The sequence below is a fragment of the Rhincodon typus genome, chromosome 36 (assembly GCF_021869965.1).
Source record: "Rhincodon typus isolate 14 chromosome 36, sRhiTyp1.1, whole genome shotgun sequence".
Taxonomy (NCBI): domain Eukaryota; kingdom Metazoa; phylum Chordata; class Chondrichthyes; order Orectolobiformes; family Rhincodontidae; genus Rhincodon; species Rhincodon typus.
Window position 1 is genome coordinate 22,606,996 of NC_063367.1, and position 11,699 is coordinate 22,618,694.

An 11,699-nucleotide genomic window follows, 5' to 3' on the forward strand; every position below is an offset into this window, starting at 1 on the left:
GAGGATCCTACCAAGACCCACCCTATAATTCCTATGGCTAACCCATCCAGCTTGCACATATGGGCAATTTAGAATGGCCAATCCACCTAACTTTCACATCTTTGGACTGTGGGAAGAAACCAGAACTCTCAGAGAAACCCATGCAGACGTGGGGAGAACTCCACACAGACAGTTGCCCGGGTCCCTGGCGCTATGAGGCAGCTGCGCTAACCACTGAGCCACTGTGTCACCTTAACCTTCTCAAAACAAAAACTGAATAACCTCAACTTTAACCATCACCTTGCAGGGAGATTTATAGAAAGTTGAATATTCATCACATGGAGCATCAACTGAAAAACATTGAATAGTTGGTCTGGAGTGTACGGCAAATGTAACAGCTACCAAATTAACAACTGACTTGCACAGAATCCTAGCTGTTGTCATGTTAAACCAGTGTATACTGACACAGCTATCTTGCTCTGTAATGGATCAACAGAATATCTCTGTTTCCCAAGCCTTTTTAAGTTCCAACATCCAATTATAAAGTGCCTTTTACATAGCAAGATATTCCAAGGCATTTCACAGAAGCAACATCAGACAAAAGACCAAACCACGTAAAGTATTGGACACAAGGCCAAATGCTTGGTGAGAAGGAGATTTTAAGGAGCATCTTAGAGGAGGAGAAAGAGAAATAAAGGGGTGGGGAATTTATGGGAAGAATTCCAGAACTCAGGGCACAGGCAGCTGAAGATACAGTCACCAATAGCTGGGTGAAGGTAGATAACGTAGAGGTGGATATTGGGCTCCTGAGAGTGTTAGAAGCTGGAGCAGTGAACTTGAAGAATGCATTGTGGAGGTGAATATGTACAATGGAGAAATATAAAGATCACATGAAATGTAAGCAGAGGTAGACCATTCAGCCCATCAAGCCTGTTCAACCATTTGCTAAGATCGTGGCTGGTCTCTCTGTGTTTCGAATTCCACATTTCCAGACTCTCACTATCACCTTTGACTCTCTTGCCCAACAAGAATTTACCTAACTTTGTTTTAAAAATATTCAATGACTCCATCTCCACCACCTTCCGAGGCAGAATGTTTCAAATTCGCACAGCCCCGAGAAAATAAAACCCTCACCACCGTCCCGAAAGGCAAATGCTAGTTTTAACACAATGTTCCTTAGTTCTGGAGTCACCAACAAGAAATATCCTTTCCAGTTCCAGCATGTCAAGATCATTCAGAACACACTCTTTTAAACTCCAGTGAAAACAAACCCAGCCTGTCCAATCTTTCCTCATAATATAACCCACTCATACCAGGTATTAATCGAGCAAACCTCCTCTCAACCACCTCCAATGCATTTACATCATTTGTTTCAAGAAGACAAGTGAAACTGCACACAGTATTTGAAATATGATCTCACAAATGCCCCCCTGTATAACTGAAGCATAACATCCTTATTCTTATGTTCAATTCCTCTCTATCCTTGTCCTTATTTACATGCAAGTCTGAAATTGACAATGTGTCAAGAAGCTCCCTCAGTATCCTCAAGGCAGGACAGCACATCATCTGGCACTGTACTGGGACAGCAACAGGTCTCTAAGTTCCTGGGTTTGGGAGAGGATATCAGTCAAGAGTGGAGTGATCACAATCCTGTGTCAGTGTTGGTCAGGAACCAAATGCTGGTGTTGGTCTCAGCATTGGGTGGAAAAGCCCGGATCCAGACCAAAAGCAAAGCACTTAACAAGAACTGTAAAGCTGAACTCTTAACTTTATTTCTTTATTTTCTACCTTTATATTCCAAGTCTTGGTTTATTTTCTGTGTTGTAAGATGGCATTGGAGAGTGGCAACATTATACATTACTTCCCGTGGATCATTGCTGGGTCCCCCTTTGTTTCTCATTTATTTAATTGATTTAGATGAGAATATAGAAGGCATAGTTAGTAAGTTTGCAGATGATACTAAAATTGGTTGTATAATGGACAGTGAAGGTTATTTAAGATTACAAAGAGTTCTTGGTCAATTGGGTCAATGCGCTGAAGACTGGCAAATGGAGTTTAACTTGGATAAATATGAGATATTGCATTTTGGTAAAACAAACAAGGGCAGGACTTATACAATTAAAAGAACAGAGAGACCTAGGGGTTCAGGCACATATTTCTTTGAAGTTTGCATCACATATAGATAGAGTGGTTAAGAAGGTGTTAGCATGCTTGCCTCCATTGCTCAGACGTTTGAGGAAAGGAGTTGAGACATTATGTTGAGGTTGTACAGGATGTTGGTGAGGCCTCTTCTGGAGAAGTGTATCCAGCTCTGGTCGTCCTGCTATAAGATGGATATTATTAAGCTGGAGAGGGTTCAGAAGAGATTTACCAAGATGTTGCTGGGAATGGATGGTTTGAGTTATATGGAGAGGCTGGATAGGCTGAGACATTTTACACTGGACTGTAACATGTGGAGGGATAACTTTATAGAGGTTTATAAAATCATGAGGGATACAGATAATGTGAATTGACAGGTGGCGTTTCCCTAGGGTGGGTGATTTCAAGTCTAGGGGGTATATTTTTAAAGTGAAAGGAAGCAGATTTAAAAAAGAATGAGGGACAATTTTTTTTAAATGCAAAGAGTGGTTCTTGTGCGGAATGAACTTCCAGAGGAAATGGCGGATGTAGGCACAGTTACAACATTTAAAAGACATTTAGATAAGTTCATGAATATAAAATGTCTAGAGGGATATGGGACAAGCAAAGGAAGGTGGGACTAGATTAGTTTGGAATTATGGTCAGTATGGACTGGTTGGACCGTAGGGTCTGTTTCCATGCTGTATGACTATGATTCTATACAATGCTTTTCACTGTATTTGTGACAAATACATGTAACAAGTACACATGAAAATAAATAAATCAAATCAAATCTTGTAATAAATAGCATTCCATCATCTTTCTTAAATCATCTGCTGTACCTGCATCCTAATTTTTTATGACTCATGCACAAGAACACCTAAATCCTCCTGCGTCACAGACTTCTGCATTGTTCCCCATTTCAATAAAATTCTGCACGCTTTTCTGCTGAAGTGAACTCCTTTACCCTTTCCAACGTTACATTTCAATTGTTAAATTTATCAACCGACTATATCTGTCTGCAACTTCCTTAGATCTTCTTCACAACATATTTTCCTACATATTTGGTATGGTCTGCAAATTCAGCTACCACACGTTCATTTCCCTCATCCAAGTCATTGATGCAAATTGTAAAAGTTGAGGCACCAACACAGTCCCCTGCAGGTCTCTACTCATCACATCCTGCCAATGAGAAAAAGACCTGTTTATATATAATCTCTGTTTTCTGCGAGTCATCTATTCTCCTATCCATGCTAATATGTAACCCCTACGCCATGAGATTTCATTGTCCACAATAACATTTGATGGGGCACCTTATCAAATGCCTCCTGGAAATCCAAAAATGGAACATCTCAAGGCTCCGTTATACCCACTGCACCATTACCCACTGCTTCAAAGAACCCTAATACATTCACACTTCCCATTTACCTCCCGCGATTTTCTAAATGTATAATTATAATCTCTTTAATGATCAATTCTAACACTTCCTCATGACAGACTACAGGTTCACAGGGCCATAGATCCCTGCTTTCTGCCTCCATCCATTCTTGAACAGCAGCATTATATTTGCTCCTGCCTAGTCTGTCTAAGCTTTATCTGAATCTAAAGAATTTTGAAAAATTAACAACAATGGCATCTCCTACCTCATTAACCACCCCTTTCAAGACCCTAGGATGAAGTCCATCAGGACCCAGAGACTTGTCAGCTCACAGCTCCATCAGTTTGCTTAGCAATGTGTCCCACATAACATAATTTGGTAAGGTCCTCTCTCACTTCCACCTCCTGTTTACAGCTATGACTGGAATGTTTTTTTGTATCCTTTACAGTGAAGACAGAAGCAAAATATGTGTTCATTTATTATCATTGCCTTATTTTCTCCTATTAACTCCCCATTCCCATTCTCTAGACAGTGAACACTCACTTTACTTACTCTTTTTTTTTTAAACACCTGTAGAAACTCTGGGTATCTGCTTTTACTTTCCTAGCTAACTTCCTCTCATATCAACAACACCTCTTTGCAGCACGGCTGCACACTGACTGAAGTCACTATCATGCATGGACTCCAGAGGAAGGAAGAAATAATTACAGAGAATGTAGCTGTGTTCTAATTTCTTCCTGATTAATCTTTCAGTCATTCTCTGCCATTCTTTATATTTTGACCAATCATCTGACCTGCACTTTGCTTTCACGGTTATATGCCTTTTTCTTACATTCGATGCTTTCCCTAACTTCTTCAGTTAACCACTGATGGTGGATAATATTCAATCAAATTGTGATCACTGTTACCTAGGTGTGCCTTCACTCTGCGGTCATTAATTAATTCTATTACATGACACAATACAAAGACTAGTATAATTTGTTGCTGGGTCAGTTCCAGAGCATGCTGCTCGAAGAAACTCTCTCTAAAGCATTCTAACTCTTCATCCAGGCTATTACTGCCAATCTGATTTTTCCAGTTTACACATAGATTAAAGTCACACATAAATATTGCAGTCCCTTTATCTCAAGCACCCAATATTACTTGCTGTATACTTTGTCCAACATTTTGGTTACTGTTCGAGGGTCTGTACTTCCACCTCCACTGGTGACTTCTTTCCCCTACCATTCCTCACGTCAACCCAAACTGATTCTGCATCCTCATTTCCTGTACAAACGTCACCTTAAACAATGTCATCCTTGATTTATTGTCCCTCCAACTTTACCTATCTTCTTACTTTTCTTAAATATTGTATACCTTTCAATATTCAGGACCCATTCCCGTTATCCTGAAGCCATGTCTCTGTAATAGCTATCATAGCCATTTATTTACTCACTTCAATTGATACTTCATAATGAATGCTATGTGCGCTCAGATACAGAGTCTTAAGTTTCGTCTTTTTGTGATTTTTGTAACATGTAGTTTTGATTGTTGGTGTATATTTAAGTTTTACTCTCACTGTCCCTTCCTACCATTATCTGACCCTCATTTCCCATACTACTATTTTCCTAATGGTCCTCAGCTCACCCACTCCTCTAGGTCATGCTGTCTCCTTGTCTCAGGGTCCTCCTCTGACCTGTTGCTCTATAATGTGGATGTGCATAGGTGATATCAAGATTTGTCCAGAAGGGACTGGCTTTTAGGACTAAAGGCATGTTTCTGATCCTTGCTCTTTTACTGGAAATTAGAAATTATTTTCAATATTGAAATCAGGTCTACAGAACATAAGTGCTTGATGTGTAAACTCAATCTAGGTTATCACAAGGTCACATATGCAAGAAACAAAGGAATATATTTCTAAATCAGATTTATTGCTTTTCTTTATGGCTCATTGCCAACCTGAAGGATTGTCCGTGCCTTTGCTTGACCTCAGAGTGAAGCTACAAATAGGTACCTCCGTGTATCCTCTGCACAAAGGAACATTAGTAAATTCAACCACTCTGCAGAAGTGGGAAAGAAAATGAAATTCAAACTATCATGTCTGCACTGAACACAATGATGAAAATGTTTAATTAACAATGCTTACTGGTGCAAAAAAAAATCAAACCAACTTGGACAAGCCTGACAGTTGTTTGCTTTATTCAGTCATGACCCATTTCTTTCAATTAGTGCCGCAACACCGATTGGCATCACAGCCAGCAGCTGCATGCCAACACAGCCTGCACACACACCTGCAGCCTCACCACACTGAACATGCCTTCACACACCTTCACTCTCTTAAAAAGGGACACAGATAACTGCTACATTCCTGCCACACATATACTGGAAGCAGTTCTTGCCTGCTCAGTGCAACTACTGTGAAGAATACAATAATAAACACACAGTAATTCTCTCTTTCCCCATGAAGCAGTGACTCTAAATAGGATAACCTCAGGAGTGTTGGCCACCCTGGAACTTCACCCACACAGCGACTCTCCAATTTCAAGGTGAAATAGAAGCATCAATGGGCTATTTGTCAATGTGGACTGAGCGCACCTTCTGCTCACGCGACATGTACACAAGTGTACTTTCAGCAGAGATTGTTGCAAAACACTCCAGGGGAAGTAGTCACAACTTCATTAACCCAATTTACTGCTGTCAATCTAAGTTCAATATTGAGGGTGTAGGGTATCAGATAGTTCAGTTGGCTGGACGGCTGGTTTGCTATGAGAGCAATGTCACAGCCTGTGTTCAATTCCTGCACTGGCTGAGGTCACCATGAAGGTCCTGCCTTCCCAACCTCACCCCTTGCTTGAGGTGTGGTGACCCTCTGGCTAACTCACCACCAGTTATCTATCTCTAATGAGGGCAGCTCTGTGGGCCTTTGGCAACTTTACCTTTACCAGAGGGAGTGCCACACTGATGAAGGTCAGTGCTGAGGAAGTGCTTCAATGTTGCAGTCGACGCTTACTTAACAATAACGATAAGTAATTCATTAGCTTGAAGTATTTGGAAACGTCTTCAATGTGTAATGGATAGTTTTAATGAATACAGTTTCCTTCTATACAGGAGCAAATCTTCTTAGATCGGAGGTGGGTACCTCGTGTAAATCTTAAATTCCATTCATTACCATCCTGCTGCCAATATCATATCATCTTCTCATTGAGCATTTATCCAGCAATGAGGCAAAAGTGCGAAACTGTGCCTCTCTGAAATTTCAACCCCACCTAATCTAAATAGCAAGCCTGGGAGTGAGGAATAGAAACCCAAAGAAAACAGATTTTGAGAGTCAGATTAATCACAATGGCTCAAATGCACTGAAGGTCAGACATCTCTGTTCTATCTACAATTGTACTTCTTAAAAAAATTCCAGAAATGGAAAATTAGAAATGAAAACCTCAGGTCACCATTGCCTTCTTCAGGGTAATCAGGGATGGGCAATAAGTGCTGACAGAACCAGCAACACCCACATCCCTCAAACAAATTTTGAAAAACTCCAAAAGTTTGGATTAAAAGAAACTTTGCATAGATTATTGAGTAAAGAAATAAAATCTGCCAGACCTGAATGTACTCAGCACACCTAAAGCTGTTTCAGCTCGAGAAAATGACAGGCCTGAGACTTCATGTGATTTCTAACATTGTGTTTTACCCAAAAAGCTGTTATTTTCCTTTCAGAAGCTGAGTGCACTGCAACGTTTCCAACATTTTATGTTTTTAAATTTTGGAATACAGAATTAAACAAATTGCTGTGGATGCAACTCTGGAATAGAGAATTGTTTAATAGTCTGTTGAAGATCATAGCAAGTTCCAGGAACTCACAACTCAATGAAACAGTGAGGCTGTGGCCACTAGAGACTGTAGCCAGCTACATAGTCCTGATCCTGATCTCTGTAATATACAGCCAGTGGAACTCTCATGGAAAAGCTGTCCTATTTCCTTGCACTCATTTCTAGCCCGTTGAAGCCAGGTAATTTTTAGAGTACTAAAACAACTGGTTCTAAAAAAATTCCACATAAATAAATTCCAGTTTCTCCCTCACCAGAGAATGAAAACTAACCATTTCCTTGCCATGTATATGCAGGTTTAACACAATGTGGGCAGAGTGTAGGCTGCCCGAGACAAATGCAGAGCATCACAAGGTTAAAACGTGGGCACAAAATACTGAGCCACACAATCCACGGAGGCAGCTTCAGTTCCTTGGCCATGACAACTGGCTGTTCTGAGCCAGGGCATCAGTCACAGCGATACCTTCAGTCACCAATGGAGGGAATAAACCAGTCAGGGATTCCTGCTTCTGTGTAGACATCAGGTCAAGATATGGGAGTCAATTCTTAGCCTCACATCATCCTGATGACACACAGGCTTACACAGGAAAAAATGGTGACTTGTCCAAATACCAAAGGGGGTCAGATCATGCAGAACTGTAGCTGCTGCTCAAGGCAAAACTGAAAATAGTAACAATAATGTGGCCTGGGTTAGAGCCAGGTTTCTATGCTAGAACAGAAGTTACAGTGCACGACAAGCATATATACAAAGATGATCACCGCGGAGGTATAGAGGTATTGATGGATCACAAGGACTGACCTTCAGGCTGGGTGGCCACTTTGAAAGGACTAGAACTGTCTCCTGCTCCATGCTTATTGTGAGCAACCACTCGGAAAACATACTTCACATCTGGCATCAAGTCACCAATTGTCACTTCCAAGTCTCCAGGTCGACTTGTATTTTCCACACGTTCCCTATTAAAGATAATAACAACCATTTCAGCACAATTCACCCAATTGGAACTGATAACGTCTCTACGATACTTGCTGCTCCACACATCTTACGGATCAGGAGGTAAGGACAACACAGCTGTCTTTATTGCATTAGGGCAGTGTCGAGTTACCTCACTCAGCTCTCTCAATGGCCGAGTGGGAAAGAAGAGCCACTGATACGGCAATATTTCGCTTCATCTGGTGTGAGTGTGCTTACCTTATATACTTAGAGTTAATGCAATCATACCCCTAGACCAGGGATGTAAAAGCAGTGGGGATTTCGAATCCTGATCATTATTCATGAGCCCTGCATGGGAATGTGATCTGTGAACCTGAGACAAGGACAAGGTTGGAACATGGTGGCCTCCCTTAGCCAGGTATTTCCCAACACACTGTCTAAATGCACAGAAAAAAACGGCACTTGGACAAGAGAGTTGGAGGATGGTGGAGCAAGAGTTTTTAATAAACATAACAGCGAAAAGAAGATCCCAAAATTGTAATGATCCCCAACATGTGAAGGAAGAGACTAAAGAATGTAGGTACACTGATGACTGTACAAACAACCATATGCTGTTTTCTACATTATGGATCAGAAAACAGGGACGTTGAAACATAAAAGCCACAGAAAACAAACAGGCTATTAGGTTTTCCATAAAAAGACAGGGGATCAGTATTAAGTTTGAGCAAGATTTGTTTGAGGCATAATCAGAGACTATATTCCAGGCACCCCATTATAGGAAGGGTAAACAAACTGGGGCAAGACATAACAAAAATTCACTAGAATGACACTAGGGATAAATGGAGATAGATAAATTTGGCATAATTTTCACTAAGACAACAAAAGTTAAGGAAGGCCATAATAAATTAAGGAAGAGGAATAATGAAACCTTATTTTCAATGCTTAGTAAACCAGGATTATTATTAGAATAAGGGACAGGATAGAAATAATGAGACAGAGGTTAGAGATGAATTTAAAAGTGTAAGAGGTATTTGAAAGGAGAGAATAGAACAGACGGTGGTAGCAGAGAAATGGGATTACAGCAAACATCTCCAACTATTTTTGAATACCATTATAATGTAGAAAACACAACAGCTGATTTTCACACAGCAACATCCCACAAATAGCAATACCAAAATAACAGGTAATCTGATTTTTTGGTGATGTTAGTTGACGGTCAAGACAACAGGGTGAACTGCCCTGTTCTTAGAAATAGTGCAGTCAGATCTACTAAACTATGGCCAAAAACTGGTGAAGTGTTTGGATTCTACCAAGCTAGTCAACCAAGCTTTTTAATGTTGCAGGGACATGCTGGTGTCACTTGAGAATTGGCCACTTCCCCATGCTTTCAGAAACAGGTTCTCATCATTCTGTGCAGAGGATAAAATCACCAACAATCTGCCATCTAAGACAAGTATTAAGAGAAAACTACCCCTCCCTCTCTCAGTTTGTTCAGCACTCACCATTTGGTGTCACTGGAACCTGAGTGCCAGCATGAATCAGGAGAGAAGACAATTGGGTTTGATTGAAATAAAATAAAATGAAGGAATATTAAATTGCCTTTAAACTGGGAAACACTTGAGCCAGTAAACAGTCTCTCCATGTTTAATACATCTTAAATTCCTTAAAACCAATATTATTGCAGAGGGGTAGGGGTGATTGATTGTGACTCTTACCTGTTGGTGCCATCTCTGGAGTAGTAAACCAAGTATGTGAGGATCTCAGAATGAGGCTCTGCAGGTGGGCGCCAAGTCAACTTGATGAAGCGTGTGGAGACGAGGAGAGCCATCACATCCCGAGGAGCAGAGGGCAGGAGTCCAGCCTTGGCAGCTGCTAGATGGTCAGCAGTGGCACTTGTCAGTGAGGGAGGGGGAAACGTTGGAATGGGAACATCTTGGATACAGGTAGGGATGGGTATAGGATGGCAGACACAATGATAAACAAAACAAAAATAAAAATAAAAAAAGGAGAAAATGAAAATAAAATAAACCAAACCAAAGCACAATGGGAACATAACAGAATGAACAAACACAGAAAGGGCAAACGAGCAACTTACTGCTGAACTGAAAGGGGTATGTACACATATTACAATAACATCACCATCACAAAGGCACATGCTGACATTACACCTACACACACAATTCAACAAGCTAAACACAATGGCACTGCACTGATTCCTAGAGTAGTGAACTTCTTCAATCCAGCCCATCCTAAAATATTCCAACTGCGGGAAGTAAAATCTGGCATTCAACTGCTACCTGATATTGAGCACTAGAGGAAAATCACCTCAGAACATAGAACATAGAACATAGAACTGTACAGCACAGGAATGGACCCTTCGGCCCATGATGTTGTGCCAAATTAAACTAATCCCTTCTGCCTGCCCTTGGTCCATATCCTTTCATTCCTTGCATATTCATGTATTTATCTAAAGATCCCTTAAATGCTCTTAACGTATCTGCCTCCACCACCACCCTGGCAGTGTGTTCCAGACTCCTACCACTCTCTGTGTAAAATACCTGCCTGTCACGTCTCCTTTGAACTTTGCCCCGTCACCTTAAACACATGCCCCCTAGTGTTAGATATTTCAACTCCGGGAGAAAGATTCTGACCGTCATAATTTTATAAACTTCTATCAAGTCTCTCTTCAGGCCCCACTGCTCAAGAGAAAACAACCTGAGTTTTTCTAGCCTCTCCTTATAGCGGCATACTGTCTAAACCAGGCAGCATCCAGCTAACCCTCTTCTGCACCCTCTCCAAAGTCTCCACATCCCTCCTGTAATGTGGTGACCAGAACTGAACGCAATACTCTAAATGTGGCCGAACCAAACTCTTATAAAGCTGCAACATGACATCCTGACTCTTGCACTCAATTCCCTGACCAATAAAGGCAAGCATGCCATATGCCTTCTTTCCCACCCTACCTACTTGTGTGGCCACTTTCAAGGAGCGATGGACTTGAACCCCAAGATCCCTCTGTACATCAATGCTGTTCAGGGTCCTGCTATTAACTGTATACCTTACCTTAACATTCGATCTCCCAAAATGCAGCACCTCACACCTACCCGGATTAAACTCCAGCTGCGATTTTTCCGCCCATATGCTCTATATCCCGCTGTATCCTTTGACAACCTTCTACACTATCCACAACACCACCGATCTTTGTGTCGTCTGCAAACTTACTAACCCACCCATATTCATTTTCATCCAAGTTATTTCTATATATCACAAACAGCAGAGGTCCTAGTATGGATTTCTGCAGAACACCACTAGTCACAGACCTCCAGCCTGAAAAACACCCTTCCCCCACCATTACCCTCTTTCTTCTATGGGAAAGCCAGTTCTGAATGCAAGCAGAGACAACAAGGTGCAGAGCTGGATGAACACAGCAGGCCAAGCAGCATCATAGGAGCAAAAAGGCTGACGTTTCGGGCCTAGACTCTTCATCAGA

General features: G+C 41.2%; 1 protein-coding gene across 1 annotated transcript in view; it reads right to left on the minus strand.

The window, feature by feature from the left end:
- LOC109919977 (neogenin-like) overlaps positions 1-11,699 on the minus strand; it is a 173,679-nt gene that overhangs the window by 32,507 nt on the left and 129,473 nt on the right. The window contains exons 8-9 of the mRNA XM_048617122.1: positions 9,925-10,141; positions 8,078-8,232 (exon numbers count right to left, since the gene is read on the minus strand). Coding sequence (XP_048473079.1) covers positions 8,078-8,232; positions 9,925-10,141 — 372 coding nt within the window. The remainder of the gene's footprint in view (positions 1-8,077; positions 8,233-9,924; positions 10,142-11,699) is intronic.